A 22,977-nucleotide genomic window follows, 5' to 3' on the forward strand; every position below is an offset into this window, starting at 1 on the left:
CCGAATCTCCTTGAGAAGGGTTTTTTTTCGTAGTTAAGAAGATCCACAGTGAAGGAGTGGTTGTAATTACCCAAATATAAGGGGTATTTTCGTAATTTGATCTTACTTTCAGAGTGACCGTAATTTAGCCAAAGTTAATGATAAGTTGATAACTTTAAGATGATCAATAATTAAAGCAAGAATCTTTTTTTGTGTTTATGCCCAAACATTGAGAAGGTCTTCCATATTTTCTGGATCATGCATCCTAATCATATATCAAGAATCATCTGATTACTAATTAATTAATTAATTATAGGCAAGCAAAAAAAAAAAAAAACCAACAACACCATCTACATGCAATTCATCAGATTTTTTTTACCCAAATTGTAATAACAAAAAACCCTAATCAATAAACACCATTTAAAAGAAAAACATGAAATCATTAATACAAACAAATTAATCAAAAAAAAAACCAAATAAAAAACAGCATTTTCTACAATATGAATCACTGAGTCAACTCAGTAATTTAGTTCTTGATCTAATGGGGAAAAGTGGAGGCAAAGAGGAGCTTTTAACCTGTGTGCAAATGGGTACATTTACCACCGGCCTTATTCTTATACTATTACTCCCCGATCTTGTTCTCTCCAGCCCTTTCTTCACCGTTGATCTGCTGCTGCTACTCGCAACTTTATTATTATTATTTATATTTGCCGCCACCCCTTTTATTTTCCTCTGTTCATCTGCTGCTGTCGGAATATTATCAGCTATGGCGGATCTTCCGGAAGAAGACGAAGAAGACGAAGAAGAAGGAGATAGAGTTGACGGACGTTGTTTTCTCAGCCTCAAAAGCTCCTTCCATAGCACTGTGCATTTTGGTGGCCTCGGCGATGGGTCGTCGTCCAGAAACCAGCTTATTCTTCTGTCCTGTTCGGCGGCGGCGCCGGCGGTGGCGGCCGCTTGGCCGGCGGCGATGTTGGTGGTGGTGTCTGTTTTTAACTTGTTGAGTGTTGTTTCGGAGTACTGGTGGTGGGTTTGCCAGAAGGGAAGCATTTTGCCCTCGCTGAAGAGCTCGTCGGCGGTGGTCATGTTGGATGCGGAGTTGCCGGAGAGGAACTCGAACTCTGGGCCGTTTCTGGCGGCGGTGGTGCGGTTTTCCGGCTTCTTCTCCGGTGGGTGGCGGTTGGGGCATATGGAGATGAAGTCGTTCTCGTCGAGGAACTCGGTGGAGAAGGAAATGCGGGGGCCGGAGATTGTGGGCTCGGCGGTGGCGGCGCCGCCGCATGTTGATTCGAGGGCTTCTTGTGAGACCATTTGCGGCGGTGGTGGTGGTGTATAGTGTGTGTGTTTTTAGGACATGTGTGTGAGGGGTTTAATTTGTTGGTGTGTGTACTGTGTGTTTTATGACATGTGTGCATGAGTTTATAAAGAGGAGTGAAGGGAAGAAGATGCTTCTCTTTTTCACTCTTTGATTATGGATATTTTTATTTTTTCTTAATTATATTAGTTTTTATTTATCTATTTTTTTAATTTCTAATTTTTAATATTTGGGTAAATTACGAAACCCTCCATGAAATTAGGCTAAATAACGAAAAAATGCCCCCATCTATACGTAATAACCAAAATCCTCATCTGATTAACTGTTGATCGAGTTTTTAACACAAAATTGTGTACAATCTATTATACCTTCTGTTAAACAGGTGGCAAATAAACGAAAATATCTGAAATTGTGTAAAGCCTATTCCATGGAACAAAACAAAATCCGTGAAAAGTCATACTGTAAGGGGTTGATGTAAGACGGAAACAAACTTTAGGAGGCTTTTGGTAATTATGAATAGGTGTGGTGTTTTTCATTATTTAACCTAAGTTCATGAGTTTTCTCAATTTACCCTTAATTATTTTATTATTTATAATTTATAATTATTAATCATGTGGGTGTATAATGTAGTAAATGTACTATGGAGTATGGACGGTGAGAATAAAAAAACAGAGTGTGGTCTGGTTAAGTTGAAACAAAGTTAGCTAAGGTTGTTGACGGAGTTAGGGGACACCACGTGGACAACCTCTTCCCCCAGCTAAACGACAAAATAATTCCTTTGATTTAAAATTTTAATTTTTTTTGAGTAATTTAATTATATTTATGTAGCTGCAAAAAAGAAATTAATTTACGGCCATGGCTTAAAGTTGCAATGCAACCCCTATTTCCTTATGTAATAATGATGTTCAAATTTAATTGAATTTGACCAAAGTTTTTTTGTTTGAATTTTAATTTAAGTCTAGTTTGAATAAAAGGAGTCTAACACTTAGGCTAGTAGTAGTAGTAGTAAACAAATTAATATCAACTAATTAATACCATAAATTATGTAAAGTGTAGACAATTTGAGCTGGTTCAAATGTTCAACTTGGTTCAATTATTAATGGCTAGTCTATTCCACGAGTGTAAATGAGTTGAGCTGGCTACACACAAGCTCGAGCTCGAGTTTTCTAACTAATCAAGTCCGGACTTATTTTTAGTTGTTTGGGAGATCGCGAGCAGGTTCACGATTTTTTTTTTTTTAAGTTTTAATCTAATTTATTTTTTAATTTTTATTTTAAATATAATTAATACAAAATAAATAGCAAATTCATAAATCAACTAAAAAAATAAATTAGAGATCTTTTTTTAATTTTGAATTTTTTTCATTATAATTTCTAATAATAAAATTATAATAATATTAAATAAATAAATAAAAAGACACAAAATGACACTGGCTCGAGCTCGAGCTAACCAAAACAGTGAAGCTTGGCTCAAGCTCGACTCGTTTACATCCTCAATAAATCCATGGAGTAACATATATATATATATATATATATATATATATATATATATATATATATATATATTTTTTTTTTTTTTTGAAAAGCGTGAAAATAGATTCATTAAGATAAAAACGTGCACGACAATAAAGTGATTAAGACCATGTAATAATTTTTTTTCCAAGTCAAAGAAATTAATATAATTAGATAGGTGGCCACACCCTAATTAATTGAATTAACAATAAATTAATTAGGATAACTATAGACAAATTAAACCTATATAATAGTATATAATGCACGTCGTCCTTAATTAATGATGGAGCTGTACGTAGCTGTCTGAACTAATGATGTTTAAGATGGGATTTGAGTTGTGTTGCATGATACTGCATGGATTATCATGGAGAATATATAATTAATTTATTTAATTAATAATTACCCGCTAATTAAGCCCGTAATTTTATGTAAAATGTCGCATTTTTAGTGTCGTTTTTCGGTTGCAAAACGCAATTCACCCGAAATTAATTAAACATATTGCTTTTAAACTTTTTAATTTGTGTTGAAATTTAAAAAGAACACTTCATTAAGAGTGTTGAATAATTAGACAAAGATTAGAGAGAGAGGAGAGATGTTAGTCATTAATTAATTAATTAATTAATGTAATTAACACTAATAATAATTAACAGAGATGATAATAACATGGGAGAAGTGATAGAGAGCATGTGATCATCACATGAAACTAATTACATCCCATGTGAGAGGAGTTGCAAAATCAAGAAAAACACGTAGGCTGTCAAATTACATCGCTGCCCTTCGAAGAATAACTCATCAACTGCACATATGGTTTCATTAACCCCTCATGGAAGGGGCATTATTGTCATTTCGTGTTGTCGAAAATCTTGCATTAAGATTTAGAGAACTCTTATGTACTCCAGACAGCTAACCCAACATTGGGTAAATCTTTTTAATGATATATAAATATGTTGTGGCATATTATTTTTTTAGGACAGCCTAGATTATATTTATATATTTATGTATTTATATATATAAAAATCTTTGACCTTTCATTAAGTGTATTAGCCGTTATGATTATAACAATAATTAAGAAAAAGTGAATTAAATCAAGAAAATACATTGGTTGTGAATGTGCCAATTATTTCAGTATATTTAAAAGTTCGTTCAAGATCAATACGAGCATACGGCGACAGTACTTAAATGTAAGTAAAATATAATTAAGTGTCGTTTAAAATTGTTAACGTTGAAGCTCGAGTTGTTCAAGATCAATACGAGTATACGACAGTTAAAATCTAAGTAAAAATAAGTGTCGTTTAAAATTGTTAGCCGAGTTTTTTTATTGATTAATATACATTGCCAATTGCCCTAGTTAGATTCAACTTGGATTAATTAAAGGAAGCTAAGTTCCATTATTTCAATATATATATATATATATATATATATATATATATATATATATATATAAATGCTGAACATTATGCAGAAAGAAGCTTCAAATCTCTGACAGATTTGTCACAAAATAAAGAGCTACTACACACACACACTCACACACACAAACACACACACACATATATAGATACATAGATACAAATTTGAAATAAGAGAGCAGAAAGATAAATAGCAGCAAAATAGTTAATTAGGATCAGACAACCAAACCAGTGAAAAAAAATGGGGGCCGGGACCAGTTTGGTAATTATTATAGTTATTAATGAATGTTCAACTTTTTTCTCGACACCCGGTGAAATACGCGCCATTCGTATACACACAAACACGCACACACCCACATTGGTGCATGTAGATCACCGGTAAAAATCCACCAGGTGAAGCATAGAAATAACCGAGTAGTCCTTTTCTCGGAATAGTGAAATTAATAGCGCACATATATATATATATATATAACTGCTTCTAGTAATTGGGTTAGCTGTCTGGAGTACATAAGAGTTCAATATTGAATAGTGCAGGTGTACTATTTCCAATTTAATTAATTTTCCACAACTATATATAGTATTTACTATTTGGTAACAACTTTCCCATTAAAGGAAGGGGGAAAATATATAATATAATGTATGAAATTGAGATATATTGGTGTATTTATTTATTTATTTATTTATTTATTTGATTTTATGGTTAATGTTTTTCTTGAATTTCTGAGACTGATATTCTTTTGAGCCCAGAATTTGAATGGAAAATAGGCAGGCCCATTTGGGCAAAAGAGCCAGATGTACAGTCCTAATTTTTAAGCCCATTTATTTTGGGGTAAATTCCACTTTCCCCCTTGTACTTTGGCTCGATATCACTTTACCCTCATATACTCTCGATTGCATCGATTTGCCCCATGTACTTGAAAAATTGATTCAATGTGGCTCTCGCCGTTAGTTTTCAGACCTTTGACCTAAACACCGTTTAATCTAAGTTTGCACTGATTTCACATTTAGTCCCTTATATTCACAAAAAAAAAAAACACATTTGGTCCCTAATATTTCATACAATCAATATTGTTAGTCGATTCCGTCAATTTTCAGTTAGTCTAACGGAATCAAGCATGCGCACGTCACTGCCTTAAGTGGCGGACTAGCGGTAAATCGACAGAAATAACAAAAAAAGTTGAATCATTGAACATGAGGGACCAAATATATTTTTTGGTGAACATGGAGGACCAAATGTGTAATTATTACAAACTTGAGGGGGGGAAATGTAATTTTCCCGTCAATTTTTTTAACCTATGGTCAAATATTCCCAACATCTTGTACTATCTTCGAATCCAGTTCAAATTATGGGAATATTATGTTTTCCAAAAAAAAAAAAAAAAAAAAAAAATCCAATTCTATTCCAATATTGTTTTTTACTCCAAACTGTAGAAAGAATAATCTCTCTCTCTTTATTCCCCTCTTTTCCTTTTCCCCTAACCCTAATCACAAATTAAATCATCAACAATTCGTCGTTCATCACCCAAATTCACGGGCCACTGTATCTCAGATCCTTGATCTCGAATCTACGCCCTTTTGTTGAGGTACAATTTGTTTTTGTTTTTCGTTAATTGATTTACCTGTTGAATACAGATTCTATCATTTGAAGCTTTTCTCTTTTGTCATTTGTATGCAACTGGAATAGCTTTTCTTGTGGCGATTGAATTTGATTTCGTATGCGCATCATACAATTTATTGTTTTTGGGAGTGTAATTTTGTAGCTTTTATTCTGTGTATCTGATTCTTGCAAAAAAAAAAAAAATCAATTTCCAGGTTATCAGACAGCAATTATGTCTCTCGCACAGACTTATAGGCCGCGAGATGGTCATTTTCACAGTGATGGGAAGTCATCTTATGGTAGAAACAGTAGTGCAGGCCTGAGAGCAACAGCCGCTGCTATAAACTCCAGCTGGAATTACGACAGCCACCCCTACAATTTAGATTTCGGTATAAACAATCACGGTTTCTCCAGTGACCTGTCTCGAAACTTGATGCTGGACGGACACAATTACGACCGTGTTTATCCAGGTGTCGTGCCTCCTTCGAAAAGGAGAAAGGTCTCGGATTTGTCTTATGACAGCACGTGGAGACCCTATCAACAACCACAACTCGCATGCAGAAATGGTCTTGAAAATCATGCTGAATTGAGGCAATATGCACCTCCTCAAATTCAATCCTTCAATGCTAATGCCCCTTTAGCACGTGGCAACAGTTCGGCTGTTTTTGCTGCAACCGGCTCTGATGATGTCAGTCCTTATGCTGCAACTACTAGCTCCAAACGGGATCGCTCGAAGTTTGAGGATGAAGATGAAGTCTTGTTTATGTCGAGAGATGAGATAGAGCGATGCTCTCCTTCGAGGAAAGATGGCATCGATGTGCTGCAAGAGACGTGTTTGCGGTACTCGTACTGTGGCTTCCTTCAGAACCTTGGACTCCGGCTTGACCTGTAAGATATTTTGTCTCGAGGAATATTTAAGTGAAGTTGGAGATGGAGAATTATTGTACTATATCTTTTTTTTTTATAAGAGTTGTTATTTTTATATGTTAAGTTTTGAATTTGTTTGCAGGCCACAAACCACTATCGGAACTGCCATGGTTCTGTGCCATCGTTTCTTTGTTCGCCGTTCTCATGCCTCCCACGATAGATTTGTAAGTTTGCGTTCTATAACCAATACATTCTGTGATTTCCGTCTTTTAAATCAATTGTTGAAATTTTGTGCTTCCTGAAGACAAAATCTAATAAGCTGAAATGTTTACTGATGCAGTTAATAGCTACTGCTGCGCTTTTCCTTACCTCAAAGTCCGAGGAGACATCACGCCCTCTTGATGATGTACTAAGATTGTCGTGTGAAATTTTCCATGGGCAGCAGTTCCACGTTCTCTCGTATATACTCCCAATTGTTAGTATTCCTCACTCTTCTCATTTTCTCTGCGCTCCACATATGCTTGTCTTACTGCTTGTTAAGAGAGTCCAATAATGCATCACAATTATCAAAGTCGAGCACAAGCACATTTTTGCGATATATGTTTTTTTTTTTTCTTTCTTTTCTTTAAAAATCACTTTTTATATGCTCTGTTTAGTGCACTTTGAATGATTTCTTCTGTGTATGGGCATACATATTTCTAGTTGCATTCTTCTGTATTATCTGAATGTTAATTAGAGCTATTACTTATCATGCTGCATGTGCTTTATGATTCATTTTGTTTGCACAGGATTGGTTCGGGCAATACCGTGAACGGATAATGGAGGCCGAACAGTTGATTTTAACTACCTTGAATTTTGAGCTAAATGTGGAGCATCCGTACGAATCTCTGACATCCACGCTTGAAAAAATAGGGTTTTCACAATCTAATTTGGGGAACCTGGCATTGACCTTGGTCAGTGAAGGGTAAGTCCTCTACTTTGACCATTTACATTAAAGTGATGATTTTAGAGGTGACGATGTGCGCTTCAGATTTTGGTTTTCTGAGTTATTAAGTTTATAGTCTTTTGCATCTTGAAGTGCATGCCACTTTGTAGTGCTATTTTTTTGTCTCCTTTAATCTGTAATCAATCCTGGCATGTGTGTTGATGTTTCAGATTGGCGTATAATTGCAGGGTCTGTAGAGGATTAGCGTGCTCACCCTTATGATATTTATAGCTGGCGGTTGATTTGCTGTACATCAAATGTTTTGTTTTTTCATCTGAAGTTGAACTAGAGATAGCTTGTGGGATGCCTTTTCCATGCTGACACCTTAATGACATGCTCATTGGCTATAGAAGATAGATCATGGATGAGTGAAACTAATTTTATGCATTCGGAAATCTTGATCTGTGCTCACGTAGGAATTCTTATGTGGGACCCACCCAACTGTGATTGTGCTGACTACCCTCACTTACTAAAAACATTTGCATTCGACTCTTACAGATTTTTCACTTCAAATTTCCCACCTTCCCTGCACACCCAGATTAAGGTTATCCTTGTTTCCAAACCACCCTAAACAATCTCCCAATTTTTTTTCCTTACCTTTCTTATTACTACTTAATTCAGCTTCAAAACTTGAATTTTGAAATTTTCTTCTGATTCTCGATAACTCTAATCTTACTTCTTGGATCTTTGGGTACATCGCTGTTGACCTTCTTATCTACGCTTCCGAAAGTAAATATTCTTTTTTCACGTATTGTTGAAAAGCTTATCCACAGTCACAAATATCTGTCCTTAACCTTCCTGGAAAAAGAAAAAGCAATAACTGACTGAATTTGCAGAGTTAACTGAGTTGTCTGGAAGTGATTTTTTTTTTTGCATGCTCTTCTATGATGGATCTTATACTTGAGCCTAGGTTAATATGTGTCCCGGATAATCATTCGGGAGTCTCTTTATAATTCAAGTTCTCTTTCTTGACATCTTGTTGAAAGAGTGATGGGATGGGAAGAACCACTTTTAGTCTTCTAATGCATTTTGGAAGGAGCTGCTTGTGATGGCTAAGGTTTAATTTTGTAGGCATTTACATGGTTTGTATTAGTAGTGGTACATACAATACATGCATATATAAAGTTCGATATTATAGCTGGATAAAACAAAAGATGAAAATGGGAAAAGAAGAATAAATGCATAGTCTTAAGACTATAGTTTTCCAACATAGGTACAGGAATACACTCAAAAGTCTCCTTTCTTAGTATTTATGGGGTTGTAATTTACATGTTTTATTTTATACACACACACACACACACACACACACAAACACACACACACACACACACACACCGAGACACACATTTACATACATCTATTGGGACTTGTAAGAAGCATAAAACAATCATGCCTTGTTGATTTTTAGGAATCTTACTTCCATTGGGTTGGCTGTTGTTTTTAGATGAAGGCCAGGAACCATTTTATCCACCAATGGTTAATTGTCCATGTTCTAAGTGATTTTTCATACTTATTTTTCTATTCCAAGATGTAGTGCGGTACTATTTTTCTGGTTACTCCAATTCCTTCATGTTGATGAAAAAAGTTTTCTTTTTAAAAGTTGCATGAAAATTCAAATATTTTGATATTTATGTATGTCATCCTTGAGACTAGTTTTCGAAGTCACATATATCATATATCTACGGATGAAACATACGGTGGGAGTTCTTTGAGAATCTATTTCAATAAGTCGAGGGCATGGAGACTTTCTTGCATATCGCAAGGCTTTTTCTTGTCAGATTTTGAGGAGAACAAGCCTTGCTTGGCGAGGGTTTAGCTTGCTTGTATGCCCATATAAATCAACATGGTGTTGGTAATATATTGTCTATATTAGAGTACTCAATCAACGTACTTCTGCTGAAGAAATCTTCGATTTTTCCATCTCAGTTGCTGCCTTTATTTGTTGGTAAGGGAAAAATCGTGTTGGTTTTCTTTCATCGTCATTTCTTACGTAAGGATGATTGTTTCATAGCATATCTTAACCTCTGTGCATAACGGTTCTGTGATTATGGCAAATAACATGCAGTCAGCATCGAACCATGTCAGTTCGGTTCTAGGTGTTGCCCCAAATGGTTTGTTTTGTTTATCTGTTTGCTTTATCGAGGCGTGATAGTGAGTACGTCTCTCACATTTTTTCTAAGTTAAATTTTACTTTTTTTTGCAGGCTTAGAAGTTCACTATGGCTTCAGTTCAAGCCTCACCAGATAGCTGCAGGAGCTGCATACCTTGCTGCCAAATTTCTAAACATGAATCTTCCTTCATGCCATAATGTTTGGAACGGGTTCCATACACCACCTTCCGTACTCAGAGGTAAGCATCATATACTTGTGACGGTTATACGATTGTAATTCATATAAATATTTCCGGGTCGACCCGGCAAGTTATTGGGGATACCAAACATCAAACAAAGTCCAATTATTTAGTTAATTCTGATTAATCTCCCCAACCAAACGAGGCCTCAAGATACATGAATATGGCACTATATTTGGATGAAGTCATTTTCCCCACTTTTTTTCTCGTCGAAAAGAAAAAGAAAGAACCGGGAAGCAACCTTGTTTTCAGCCCATAAATGGACAATAAATTCGACTTGCAGAATCTTAAAAAATCCTCTAGTTCTACACAATCTTCTTCGGATATGTGATACTTGTTTATATTTGAAAATTCAATAATCTTGACTTTTTGATGCAGATGTTGCACATCAATTGATGGAGCTATTATAGAATATCATGTCGAGTAAACGGGAAGCAGTCAATCAAGTTAGTGGTGCCCGTTGGGCTCCTAACTTTTTGGAGTTAAAACAAAATAGTTATTACGAAGGAATAATAAGAAGCTTCGATATGTTGTAGAGTAATATGGATTACAAGAAATACTAGGTGTAAATGTTATATACCACTTAATGTCGACAATAGAGTCCCGATTTAAATATCGCTTCCGTTATTGTTTCTTTGGGAGCTTGCTAGTAATTTTTCGTTTTCTACGAATCATATGATTCTGTATTTACGGCAGATTATATAACGGCTTCTACGTTCGTAGATTGGATGGTATATCCCTTTATTGATTGATTTACATATAAATTTGCATCCAGTCAAAATCTATACACACAATTAGAACAGATGATTCAAGACAATTATATTTTAGGGTAAATTACATCCACACCCCTGAAGTATGCTTAAATAACTTTAAGGTCCCTGTGGTATCGATAATTACACACCCCCTTGAAATGTAGGTGGTGTTTGCAAATGCTTTTTGAAAGTGATTATGCGGTTTTTTTTGCTCATAATCTGTTTTTAGGTGTTTGCAAAATCAACTTTTGCTTTTGCTTCTCTTAAAATAATCTGTTTTAAGCTATTTTTTTAAAAGCACCCCTAACCCTGTTTTTTCAATTTTAGTTCATTTTCCGAAATATTTGCAAACACCCCCAACTTTTAGAAATAAGCACTTAAAACTAACTTAAATCACAATCACTAACTTCTGCTTTTAAATAATCATTTGCAAACACCACCGTAGTTATAAATCCTAATGGGATAATGTATTGGAATATTGGGTGATTTAATAAATATTGGGGGAGCCATGTCACCCCATAACTTCCTATAACTCTATGTTATCTTCACCACTAGCTAAAAGTAATAGTCCATTAGAACTCTATCGGAATAATATATCCAATGCATTATCCCGTTAGAGTTTCTAATTACGTTGCAGGGGGTGAATGTAATTATCGATACCACAGGGATCTTAAAGTTATTTAAGCATACCTCAGGGGTGTGGGTGTAATTTATCCTTTTTCTTAAATAAATATTTAAATATTACTTTTTTTTTTCTTTCTTAAATTTAGTGTAGATCTACGAGAGAAGACAACCCACTAAATAAATTGCTTGAACTTTCCACCTAAATTTTGCACATTGTGTGCAGTTTGTGTTTATGCTGTCGTAGTCGCATGTCACTTATTGCATGATAGTTCAATGAACGCGTTTCTTGATTTCTAGTCGTAGAAAGTGGAATCCATTGTCAACCTTCATTTTTTGGATGAGTAAATTATGACCAAACCCTTAGGTAATGTCAAATTACGAAACAACCCGTTATGTTTGGGTAATTACAATCATCCATCAACTATGAATTTTCTTACACGTTCATCCTTGAAGTGTCAAATTGAGTGGAATTTTCTAGATTATGTGGAATGTTTTTTTATTTTGTATTCGTTTTATGACATTCGAGCTTCATATTTTGAAACAAGATGATCATAAGATGTGTCTCTTGGCTTGTAAATATCAGATTTCGGTGCATCAAAAACTGCATTTTTACAGAAAATGAGTACAAACTAAAGAACATTTTACAAAATCTAGAAGATGATGTTGAATTTGACACCATAAGGGAGGACGTGTAAGAAGATTTATAATTGAGGGGCTGGTTATAATTATTCAAACAAGAGGGGATTTTTCCTAATTTGACCTTACCTTAAGGGTGTGGCCGTAATTTACCTGTTTTGGATCCATAAATGGCATCTTCAACTTAATAGTTATAAATAACTTTTGACTTTAATTAGTGACAATTAACAATTCTTTTTTTAATTTTCTTTTATTTTTTATCCAAAAAAATATTATTACAAAATTAAAATTCATTATTTTAAAATTTCATGATATATATTTGTTAAAGAAAAGCTCATTTATTCGCTGCAACCGTTATTCCATTCCTCTCACCATAAAAAATATTAAAATCGTAAAATATAATTTCCTAATAAAATAAATTCATCCCTTTCCACGATTTCTTTTTTATTTGTTCGCATCACAATATTTCAATATACTGATAATTATTTTATTAAATCTTATAATTCTGCGAAATCTCGGCCGAGATTTCATTCTGTATCACAAGTATTTGATTTTAGGGTTTTGATTTGATCTGAAAAGGGGCTTAGGGTTACATGATATACGATCACGATTCTATGATTTGGAAAGTAAACAAGTGTTTTCTTCTGCCAATTTAGATAAATCCTCAGGTAATTTGTCCGAGATTTCGTTAGTGTTAATCAGGGTTTGGAGTTGATCAGGTTTGTGCTAACTTATTTTACGCACACAAATTTTTATCTACAGAGATGTTATCGAATCATATGGCGAATGGAATGGAGGCGGCGAAGCTGATTTGGTCGCGGATTCCGAACTCTGAGGTGGTGGAAATCGACGGTGTTGTTGCCGATGAGCTCGGCCGGTTTAAGAATAGTGACGGGAGCAGTGTCGAGAGCCTCGATTATGAAGTTATTGAAAACTGCTTTTACAGGCAAGAACAGGTACGCCAAAGTTTTTTGAATTTTTTTTTTGGGCTTTTAGTTGTGGAGATGTGAATTAGATAAAATGGAATAAAGCTTATGATAATGGGAAATGGTGGTTAAGTAAGGACTTGTTTATATTTTATTTAGTGCGTCTATCTCTTTGAATTTACGTTTGGCTTCTATTTGCTGATATTTCCTTTGGATATCCTCGTTTTTTGAGGTTGATTTATGTAATTGATGAGAAATAAAATGTTGCCCCCAGTCAGAAACTTGGATGAACTATATGTAAAAGCAGATGAGAAAACACTCGAACAATGGCAGATTTGAAATATCTTGTTAAAAAAATGGAATATAGCTTTTGATTAGAGGAATTGATTCTTGGTAGTTGTTGATATATTCTTCTTATATGTCATCATGACGGTTCAGTTGGTATTTTCGATTGCAGGCAAAAAGGGGGAAGCTCTACATGGCATATAGTGTGGTGGTTAAATGGCTTTTGGCATTGCTTATTGGGATTGGTAAGTTTTGAAGGTTTGTTTCCTTCGGTGTATGTATGTATGTTATCGTCTTAATAAAAGTGCCGTGCATGTAGCAGGACTTCTGCACTATGGAAATCTGATTTGTGTTAGGTTGTTCTTTTGTTTGCTTGTTTGAAAAGTTTCAGAATCAGTTTGTGCGCATATTACATATACATACGCAGCCACCCACAAACACGTATACATATATATAAGTGTGTAATTGTATCTCAATGATACATGAAATTTGAGGTATGACACACATCCAACCAATAATTTACCATTGTATTTAATCAAAAATCAAGTGATTACATTGATAGGGAATGCCATGACAATAATTTTCTATAAGCAGCTAACCCTAGTGAACATTGATATTTTTTTCTTTATTTTTAATGGCATATAATGAAAAATTGAACATTGATTGTTGTTCCAGTACTCAATGTGATTGTCTCCTTCACTTTCATTGATGCATTTGACTGTCATTGATTTAAACCTCCCCTCACACATCCAAACCCAAGAAAGAAGTAATTTGTTTATTTTTATGTCTTAATATTTTCAACAGGCACTGCATTAGCAGCTGTTTTCATCAATATTTCGGTTGAGAATTTTGCTGGATGGAAGTATTCTTTGACATTCAATATAATTCAGAGATCGTATTTTGCTGGATTTTTGGTCTATTTGTCGATCAACTTGGCTCTAGTTTTATCTTCTGTATATATTATCACACATTTCGCACCAGCAGCAGCAGGATCAGGGATTCCTGAAATAAAGGGTTATTTAAATGGTAAGTCTAATTGGTGATGACCTGGTGAAAGTTGTTGGTTTTCTTTTGAAGTATCAGCTAATGTCCTTCTAAATTTACAGGAATTGATACACACGGTATTCTTCTATTCAGAACGTTAGTAGGAAAGGTCTGGTGGCTCTTGTCTATAAGCTTTATGGATGTTTCTGTGATATTATTTGATTGTTATGTGAAGGCTTATCCTGTACTCGCTCCTCTTTTTAGATTTTTGGTAGCATAGGATCTGTCGGAGGTGGCTTAGCCCTTGGTAAAGAAGGTCCGCTTGTACATATTGGTGCTTGTATTGCTTCGTTGCTTGGACAAGTAAGTTTATAATTCTCAGAACATATATTTGTATGCATTTTTGTAGACTCATGTGTATGTCGAAGGATAAGTTGCAATTGAAGATGCTGTCCGGTCTCAGCTAAACTTTATGTATTGACTGGCCAAATAAAATTTCGCATGTTACAAAATATTACTTTGTATTGATAAGCAAAGTGTTTTTTGTTTCTATTCTGATGATTTTGTTTCAACCTCTATCTGGATAATTGACCTTTTTATTTATTACTATAGGGTGGATCAACAAAATATCATTTGCGTACAAGATGGCTACAAATTTTTACAAGTGAGCGAGATCGTCGTGATCTTGTAAGTAACATGTTAAAAAATTAACGTGTCCTTTTTCCCGTTTGGTTGTTTTTTTGACGATTATAATTAAATTTTCTGGATTTTGTTGAAGCAACATATAAAAATTGATATGCAATATGTTTACCACCTCTTATATGGCTCATTCAGAGATATTGAAAATGGATGTTTAAATTTTTTTCATGAAAGAGGTGATAAGGCCTCAGGGATTGCTCATTTTTATTGGTTTAATGTTTTGAAAAAGGTTACATGTGGATGTGCAGCAGGCGTGGCTGCTGCTTTCAGAGCTCCAGTTGGTGGTGTATTGTTTGCACTCGAAGAAGTAACATCATGGTAATTGTTCCTCTCTCCTTGATAAACAAAAAATATTTCAATACGTAGCATCATCGTTGCATCATATGTTTGCAGATTATGTTTTAGAAGTTATTCTTTGTTTTGTCATGTGCGCTCCAGATCATGTGGAAGTGAAAGATAAAAGCTAAAACTGTATAGAATATATGAAGATGTATTGAGATGCGTGGACATATTTTTAACAATATGAATACACTTGCCTGTATCAACTGAGTGCAACGGCTTCCTGAATTCTGTTACTTTTGTTGTTTTTTAAGGTGGAGGAGTCAGCTTATGTGGCGCGTATTTTTCACATCTGCCATTGTGGCTGTCGTTGTACGTACAGCAATGGGATGGTGTAAGAGTGGAAAGTGCGGACATTTCGGATCTGGAGGTTTCATTATATGGGACATCTCAGGGTGACAATCTGAACTTTTTTGTGGGTCATGTAAATCTTTTTTAAATCCATTGACATTTGTTGCAAGTTTTTGTGCTCTCTAACCAAAATTTTTTTTAGTGGTCAAGAAGATTACTCATTTCAGGAGTTGTTGCCTATGGCAGTTATTGGCATTATCGGTGGACTTCTTGGTATGTTTGATACACAAAAGTTCACAATTTCTAGAATGGCAGCTGTTGTGATATTTCGCGTTAACGTGTTTTATTTTTGTGCAGGAGCACTATTTAATCAGCTTACTTTTCTCATAGCTTACTGGCGTAGGAATTATTTGCACAAGAGAGGGAATCGTGTCAAGGTAAGTGTCTGAAGTGAGATAACAATAATGCCTTGCTTTTTTTGGTAAACTCCATATGACTTTTTTCTCCTCATACTGTAGGTTATTGAAGTGTGTATTGTCTCCATAATAACCTCAGTTATTTCTTTTGGATTGCCACTTTTTAAAAGATGCACCCCTTGCCCAGAAGCAGATGCTAATTCTGGTATTGAATGTCCACGCCGTCCAGGGATGTATGGGAATTATGTAAATGTAAGATCTTTTTGGCTCTTCCTTATTTCTGTCTAGGGGTGTTCATGTGCAAATGTTGATCTACAGTTGTACACTAAATCAAGACAAATGTTGGAGTAGGTATCAAAATCTCTGTAATGAAGTTCATAAAATCCAAAGAAGTTACAAAGGCACATCAGATTGTAACTTCTAGTTCATTATTACGATGCTAAATCCAGCAAACATGCCTAATAATAATTGTAGGAGATGAAAGCATCCTTTATTCTTAAGGACAATATTTAATTTAATCTACTGCAAAATCTATACATGTGAAAACCAAATATGATTTGAAGAATATCAATCTGAGTTATAGGGTTAAGTTATGTTATTTGCTATGTTTATGCACATATGCTTCTTATTCCTCTGAAATAATTTTGTTGATTGTACTTTCTCTTTTATGTTCTTACAGTTCTATTGTGGTGACAAGGAATACAACGACCTTGCAACTTTATTCTTCAACACTCAGGTCAACAAAATATCCTTAATTTTTCTATGTTGGTTTTAATGTGGTCTTTGCTAATGCGTTCTACATATTTCTTTTGCAGGATGATGCCATCAGAAATTTGTTCAGTGCCAAAACAATTCATGAATTTAGTGCCCAAAGCCTGCTTACTTTTTTGGTATTTGATCTTTCATCGTTGTTTTACTACAAGTGCCAATATTGTGTTCCTATACATGCTGATAACTCTTAATTTGTTTTATTTATCTCCTTTCTCAGGTTATGTTTTACTCCTTAGCTGTAATCACTTTTGGCACTGCTGTTCCAGCAGGTCAATTTGTTCCTGGCATAATGATTGGCTCAACTTATGGGCGGCTTGTTGGCATATTTGTTGTCAGATTTTACAAGAAGCTGAATATTGAAGAAGGAACGTGAGTCCCCTTTACCATTCTTTTCTAAATTGTTAGTTGTTTTCTATTGCTCTGATAAGTTCGATAAATTTTGGAGCTACCTCTAGATGCAACTTTCTCGGGGGACAAGTATCACTTTTCAAATTACAAACGAGTTTAGCTATGTGAAAAATAGATAACATGTTTTTCTATCCACCTCATCAGTTTTTAGGCATGTATTTTTTTTATTCGGATATCGATTTACATGATACCATAAAATTATAATATTGTTGGATTTTAGATATGCTCTTTTAGGGGCTGCATCCTTTCTTGGAGGCTCAATGCGGATGACTGTTTCACTTTGTGTAATCATGGTCGAGATAACGAATAACTTGAAGCTTCTGCCTCTTATCATGCTGGTTCTTCTAATATCAAAGGTATGATCCTTTTGAAACCTTTATTGCCGTGTATTTACGAACTACCTAGTGAAGTTTGAAGGTTGCATGTCTGCCTGTCTGCCCCCTCTGATTCTTTTCATGATTTTGGAGCCTGGTTTTAGACCTACATATTTAATAAAGAAAAAGAAATATAGTAAACAGTTTTTTGTGATTTTGCTCGACCAGTGAAAAATTAGTGAAATATATTTTAGATGAACTATTTCTTGACTAATTATGAATTAACTTCTTCATTTCTATATATTTTAGTTTTAAAAACTATTCAAAAAATATATGATCATTTCAGCTATTTTTAGCAAAAAAGGTGAGATAGTATACATTTTTTTTGTGATTTTTCTCAACTAGTCAAAAATTAGTGAAATATATTTAGGTGAACTGTATCTTAGAGTAATTATGAACTAACATCTTCATTGTTGTATATTTTACTGTCAAAAAGTAATAAAAAAATATGTCAATTTCATGTATTTTTAGAAAGAAACGTGAGCTATATAGTATACAATTTTTCGTGATTTTGCTCGACTTGTCAAAAATTAGTGAAACCAATTTTAGATGAACTATTTTTTCACTAATTATGAATTAACATCTCCATTGATGTATATTTTAGTGCTAAAAACTAAAAAAAAAGATATTTGAAAGTTTCAGGTATTTTTAGCAAAAAACGTGAGCTATATAGTATACAATTTTTCGTGATTTTGCTTGACTTGTCGAAAATTAGTGAAATCAGTTTTAGATGAACTATTTTTTGAGTAATTATGAATTAAAATCTTCATTGATGTATATTTTAGTGCTAAAAACTAAAAAAAAAAAATATATGACAGTTTCAGGTATTTTTAGCAAAAAACGTGAGCTATATATAGTATACATTTTTTCATGATTTTGCTTGACTTTTCATAAATTAGTGAAATCAATTTTAGATGAACTATTTTTTGAGTAATTATGAATTAAAATCTTCATTGATGTATATTTTAGTGCTAAAAACTAAAAAAAAATATATTACAGTTTCAGGTATTTTTAGCAAAAAACGTGAGCTATAGTATACAATTTTTCGTGATTTTGCTTGACTTGTCAAAAATTAGTGAAACCAATTTTAGATGAACTATTTTCTGAGTAATTATGAATTAAAATCTTCATTGATGTATATTTTAGTGCTAAAAACTAAAAAAAAAATATTTGACAATTTCAGGAATTTTTAGCCAAAAACGTGAGCTATAGTATACAATTTTTCGTGATTTTGCTTGACCCGTAAAAAATTAGTGAAACCAATTTTAGATGAACTATTTTTTGAGTAATTATGAATTAACATCGTCATTGATGTATATTTTAGTTCTAAAAACAATAAAAGAAACATATGACAATTTTATGTATTTTTAGCAAAAAACGTGAGCGAGTATACATTTTTTTTGTGATTTTGCTTCACTTGTCAAAAATTAGTGAAACCAATTTTAGATGAACAAGACCAATTATGAATTAACATCTTCATTGCTATGCACAGGAAAATAAAATGAAAAGGAGAAAAAAAAAGAACTACCTAGTGAGACAATGTAGTTTATTTGGTATTTAAAGTTGTCTCATTCCACATCTACCAGAAAGGGAAATGGAAATTATCCACTACTTAATCAACTATTTCCTGTATTTTCAGTTGTGATATATATATAGACACACACACACACACATTTGAAATAACACTTATTTTCACGATAAATCCAGTAAACTTTTGTATAAAGCTGCCTTCTAAAATTTGTAAGATATCACTATCTATATCTTTCCTTCTACTGCTCTTGCCTTGTTTAAAGTTTCATAGGGTTGTTGTATCTGCAGGCTGTTGGGGATGCTTTCAATGAAGGACTGTATGAAGAGCAGGCTCGATTAAGGGGCATTCCTTTACTCGAATCAAGACCTAAATACCAAATGCGGAATATGACCGCTAGAGAGGCTTCTGGAAATCAACAGGTTGGTTGTAATTTCGACATTGCCCAATTTATTAAATGTCATTTCTTCCTACTTATTCATTTTTTTTTTGATTGCCTTAGAAGGTTTTCAATTCACTGAATGTTCTTCCTATACATCTTCTATAGGTTGTTTATTTCCCCCGTGTTGTGAAAGTTGTCGATGTTCTCTCTACTTTGAGGACCAAAAATCACAACGGTTTTCCTGTAAGTTCGAGTGTTACTTTTTCTCCAGTTCTTATCTGTTTGAGATCTTTTTCAATATTTCCGTCGCCCTTTGCCTTCCAGGTCATTGATCAAACAAGGAGTGGAGAGACGCTTGTTATTGGCCTTATATTGAGAAGGTTAATATTCAAACTTCGTTTGAATACTGTAATTACGTCCCTATTTTTTTTCTTACATACATAGAACCATTAAAAACATTGTTTCATTATTGCAGTCATTTGCTAGTACTTTTGCAGTCAAAGGTCGATTTTCAACACAGTCCAGTGCCCTTTAATTCAAGAGATGCACCTGTGCCAATCAGGTAAAAGGAAGCAAAAATAGCTTTAGCCTGCCTATTGAATTTTATTGCACAAGTAACAGGCTAATAATAATTCATCGGTCATTTATATTTGCAGGCACAATCTCACTGAATTTGTGAAGCCTGTTTCTAGTAAGGGAATATCGATAGATGACATATACCTTACCCCTGATGATATGGAAATGTACATCGACCTTGCTCCGTTTTTAAACCCTTCTCCTTATGTTGTTCCCGAAGATATGTCCTTAACAAAGGTGAGAATTCTAGCTCGTCATTTTATAAATTTCTCAGCACATACATAATTGAGGTTCAAATAATATTGCAATATTATTCAGGTATATAATCTATTCCGGCAATTAGGATTGAGGCATATACTTGTTGTTCCGCGTGCTTCTCGTGTTATTGGAATGATTACGAGGAAGGATTTATTAATCGAGGTAGTTAAATTACACAACTCGGTCTGAAATTCTGTTATGAACGTATGATAATTCTGTGCGGTGATTAAAAATTAAAATGTTCTCCTACTTTGCAGGATAATGAAGATGCAGCCGCTGTAGAGCTTCAATCCACTAGTGTAAGGTCTCTACAGCACATTGTGAAGAATTAATTATATTTGGATGCTAATTAGGTGTTGATATGAAACAAGACTAAGTACACATTGAATATTGCTTCGATATTCATGTCGTCAAATTGGTTTTTTTTTAGAATCTGGACAGTCGCTCAATCTATGCATTTACGGTTGCATAATTTAGTTTTGCATCCCACTAGCAAATAACGTTTTCCAATTTACGGTCACCTTAGTGCCTACAAGTCTCGTCTCGATAATCAAAATCCCCCTTTTGATTTTCAGCAGGGATAATCTAGGTGACAGAAGAGTATCTAGGAGGAAAACAAATGCTGAACAACCACTGCTCGATGGTCTTATATAGCTCTTATTGCCACCGAAGAAGGTTTTTCCTCATTCAGCTTCCTCTATTCTTTTAAACACGAGAGTCGATTCTTCTTACCATCTGGGATTTTCATCTTAGGTTTATAGGAACTGTGTGTAGTATGTGTTAAAGATCATGGGATTGGGCAAAACACACCTAGTATCACATTCTTTATGGTGTAATTATATATCATTTAGTATGAGAAAAAAAATGTATTACTGATTAGTGACTGGGCTTTGTACATTGTGATAGTGAGTCGTAATTTCGAATAAGTAGATTTGAACAGTTGATACGGCAGAAATAGGATAACCTAAATTAGGTAGAATCTCAAGAAAAAATGCAGCAATATTTCAACCCAAAATATGTATATACTCATCCTTTTCCTATCAAGAAAACTGCCGTCACAAAAAGCACGATCTCGTTTTATTCTATTTGTCTTTAATAAAAAGAAACACAGAAGAAAAAAAAAAACTCTATTTTTCAATAAAATCCACATATATACATTAGCTGCAAAACCAGAATCAAGAACCATCCAAACTTGTGAAAAGGCATATTGAGAGCTGCATTACTAGGAGAAAATGCTGGCACTACTGTAGGAACTGGAGAGGGGGTGGGTGCTGCTGCTTCTGGTACACGAAGAACATTGATATCGACTTTTTGTCCAGCCTGGCAGTGCCCGGGAACTCCACATAGGAAGAAGTGGTGGCCGTGAGTATCGATTGTAATCGAGTCATTCCCGCTCGTGCGAGTTGAGATAGGTGATGTGGCGTTGCATGCCTGGTAATCGGCGTGCGTAACTTGCATCACGTTGTGAAACTTAGGGTTGTACTCGAAAACTGAAATAAATAATAACAATAATTCATGTAGTTTGTTTAAAAAACGTATTAATTACCACATTAATGGTGATATCAATTTTGGAGATTTAATTATTATTACACAATCACACACACACATACGTATATATATTCGCATACTCGTGTAAAATATGTATGGATCAATACTATGGTAAAGATATAATGAGTGAAAAGTGAAAACTAGTGAGGCTCATCCGGTATAGATAAGCTTCTATTCTTTGACTCAATCAGGATTGCTGATGTGTCACTCCACCTCACTTCCCTTTCCGACTTGACACGTGGAATCCACGTGTCACTAATTGATCGAATAGGGACAAGTACCACATAACTAACACTTACTACATACACATCACGAATCAAGAAAAATCAGTGTGAAGTGTGACAATCACGACTGAAATTTTCCTATTTATAATATGGTCCCTGTAATATCGGGAATTTGCATTCGAAGAGCCAAAAGGTAAAAACAATTTAAAAGAAGCCCTCGTTTACAAGCAATATCTTCAAATTCAAATTTCCCTGCAAAGAAAACTTACATGTAGAGAGAGAGAGAGAGAGATGAGAGAGAGAGAGAGAGAGAGAGAGAGGAAAAGACACATGTATGTATATGTGTGTGTATGTATACCTATAGTATCACCAGGTTGAAAGGTTTTGGTAAGAGCCCAGTGGGTGTAATCAACATTAGCAATGGTAGTCCAACCAGCTGAATCACCAACTTTGTAAACAGCTCCATCTGAAACTGAACTCAATAAAATCATCATACATAATAAAACTAACAAACCTCTATTTTCAAGAACTGAACACATCTTTTTCATCACTTCTGTTAGAACCCAACAGACTCTTCTTTCATTCATTCCTTCATTCATTCTTGTCTTAGTTTTTGTGTCGGTTTTTATATGAATAAATAATCTTGGGACTTTGGGCTTTTGGGCCTTCTGGTAAATCAAAATTGGGCCTTAAAGATAAATATAAAAGATTAGAATAGCCCAGTGAATTAAATACATTTTTAGTATAGAAAATGTTTTGTTTATAAGTAGTCAATAAATAGTTTATTTACTACTTCGTGAATATTTTACATAATCTCAAAAATTTGTATGCTATATAGCACACAGTTTTTGGTGAAAATCGATGATATCTTTTTAATATCATTTTAGCACTCAAATATATAGTGTTAAAGATGTTTATTCATAGGTGGTTAAGAAATAGTTCATATA

The 22,977-nt window shown here is 34.2% G+C and overlaps 4 protein-coding genes across 13 annotated transcripts; 2 read left to right on the forward strand and 2 right to left on the reverse strand.

Annotated features, from left to right (window-relative positions):
* Positions 1 to 330: 330 nt before the first annotated feature.
* On the reverse strand, positions 331 to 1,426 carry LOC105962559 (uncharacterized). Its single transcript, XM_012986878.2, has one exon. It carries the CDS (start codon positions 1,288 to 1,290, stop codon positions 493 to 495), a length of 798 nt encoding a protein of 265 aa, XP_012842332.1. The 5' UTR covers positions 1,291 to 1,426; the 3' UTR covers positions 331 to 492.
* A 4,115-nt stretch (positions 1,427 to 5,541) lies between these two features.
* On the forward strand, positions 5,542 to 10,773 carry LOC105961749 (putative cyclin-T1-1). Of its 7 annotated transcripts, none has more exons than XR_016029503.1 (9): positions 5,542 to 5,794; positions 6,024 to 6,696; positions 6,818 to 6,899; positions 7,016 to 7,150; positions 7,464 to 7,639; positions 7,831 to 9,605; positions 9,726 to 9,771; positions 9,864 to 10,009; positions 10,388 to 10,773. XR_016029503.1 is itself a non-coding variant. In XM_012986006.2 (7 exons), exons 2-7 carry the CDS (start codon positions 6,041 to 6,043, stop codon positions 10,417 to 10,419), a joined length of 1,227 nt encoding a protein of 408 aa, XP_012841460.1. In that variant the 5' UTR covers positions 5,542 to 5,794; positions 6,024 to 6,040; the 3' UTR covers positions 10,420 to 10,773. The 7 variants fall into 7 exon arrangements, 1 of the variants encoding a protein (XP_012841460.1); XR_016029506.1 differs by having other exon boundaries at positions 7,849 to 9,605; XR_016029502.1 differs by having other exon boundaries at positions 7,831 to 9,771.
* Positions 10,774 to 12,216: 1,443 nt separating this feature from the next.
* On the forward strand, positions 12,217 to 21,197 carry CLC-D (chloride channel D). 4 transcript variants are annotated; one of them, XM_088813485.1, is made up of 24 exons: positions 12,217 to 12,689; positions 12,784 to 12,977; positions 13,405 to 13,477; positions 14,037 to 14,258; positions 14,339 to 14,385; positions 14,481 to 14,579; positions 14,829 to 14,903; positions 15,145 to 15,233; positions 15,509 to 15,649; positions 15,748 to 15,818; positions 15,903 to 15,982; positions 16,064 to 16,213; positions 16,641 to 16,697; positions 16,777 to 16,851; positions 16,950 to 17,101; positions 17,361 to 17,496; positions 19,333 to 19,464; positions 19,590 to 19,667; positions 19,749 to 19,804; positions 19,900 to 19,986; positions 20,081 to 20,237; positions 20,319 to 20,420; positions 20,516 to 20,562; positions 20,834 to 21,197. In XM_088813485.1, exons 2-24 carry the CDS (start codon positions 12,786 to 12,788, stop codon positions 20,910 to 20,912), a joined length of 2,397 nt encoding a protein of 798 aa, XP_088669611.1. In that variant the 5' UTR covers positions 12,217 to 12,689; positions 12,784 to 12,785; the 3' UTR covers positions 20,913 to 21,197. The 4 variants fall into 4 exon arrangements, with proteins under 4 accessions (XP_088669611.1, XP_088669612.1, XP_088669613.1 ...); XM_088813486.1 differs by having other exon boundaries at positions 20,837 to 21,197; XM_088813487.1 differs by having other exon boundaries at positions 20,516 to 20,557.
* Positions 21,198 to 21,282: 85 nt separating this feature from the next.
* On the reverse strand, positions 21,283 to 22,625 carry LOC105962272 (mavicyanin). The gene is made up of 2 exons (XM_012986576.2): positions 22,389 to 22,625; positions 21,283 to 21,748 (listed from the first exon to the last, which is right to left on the reverse strand). The coding sequence occupies exons 1-2, from the start codon at positions 22,615 to 22,617 to the stop codon at positions 21,393 to 21,395; spliced, it is 585 nt and encodes a 194-aa protein (XP_012842030.2). The 5' UTR covers positions 22,618 to 22,625; the 3' UTR covers positions 21,283 to 21,392.
* Positions 22,626 to 22,977: the final 352 nt, after the last annotated feature.

Source organism: Erythranthe guttata, chromosome 14 (assembly GCF_056151865.1).
Source record: "Erythranthe guttata isolate IM_541 chromosome 14, IM_541, whole genome shotgun sequence".
NCBI lineage: Eukaryota > Viridiplantae > Streptophyta > Magnoliopsida > Lamiales > Phrymaceae > Erythranthe > Erythranthe guttata.

Bases quoted from the DNA above. Each gene is read 5' to 3' on its own strand.
- CLC-D (XM_088813485.1), top strand. From the start codon at position 12,786: ATGTTATCGAATCATATGGCGAATGGAATGGAGGCGGCGAAGCTGATT. The intron at 14,259-14,338 runs GTAAGTCTAATT...CTAAATTTACAG, and splicing joins AATAAAGGGTTATTTAAATG to GAATTGATACACACGGTATT. The intron at 17,102-17,360 runs GTGAGTCCCCTT...GTTGGATTTTAG, and splicing joins CTGAATATTGAAGAAGGAAC to ATATGCTCTTTTAGGGGCTG.
- LOC105962559 (XM_012986878.2), bottom strand. From the start codon at position 1,290: ATGGTCTCACAAGAAGCCCTCGAATCAACATGCGGCGGCGCCGCCACC.
- LOC105961749 (XM_012986006.2), top strand. From the start codon at position 6,041: ATGTCTCTCGCACAGACTTATAGGCCGCGAGATGGTCATTTTCACAGT. The intron at 7,640-9,863 runs GTAAGTCCTCTA...TTTTTTTTGCAG, and splicing joins TTGACCTTGGTCAGTGAAGG to GCTTAGAAGTTCACTATGGC. The intron at 10,010-10,387 runs GTAAGCATCATA...TTTTTGATGCAG, and splicing joins ACCACCTTCCGTACTCAGAG to ATGTTGCACATCAATTGATG.
- LOC105962272 (XM_012986576.2), bottom strand. From the start codon at position 22,617: ATGAATGAAAGAAGAGTCTGTTGGGTTCTAACAGAAGTGATGAAAAAG. The intron at 21,749-22,388 runs GTATACATACAC...TATTTATTTCAG, and splicing joins TCAACCTGGTGATACTATAG to TTTTCGAGTACAACCCTAAG.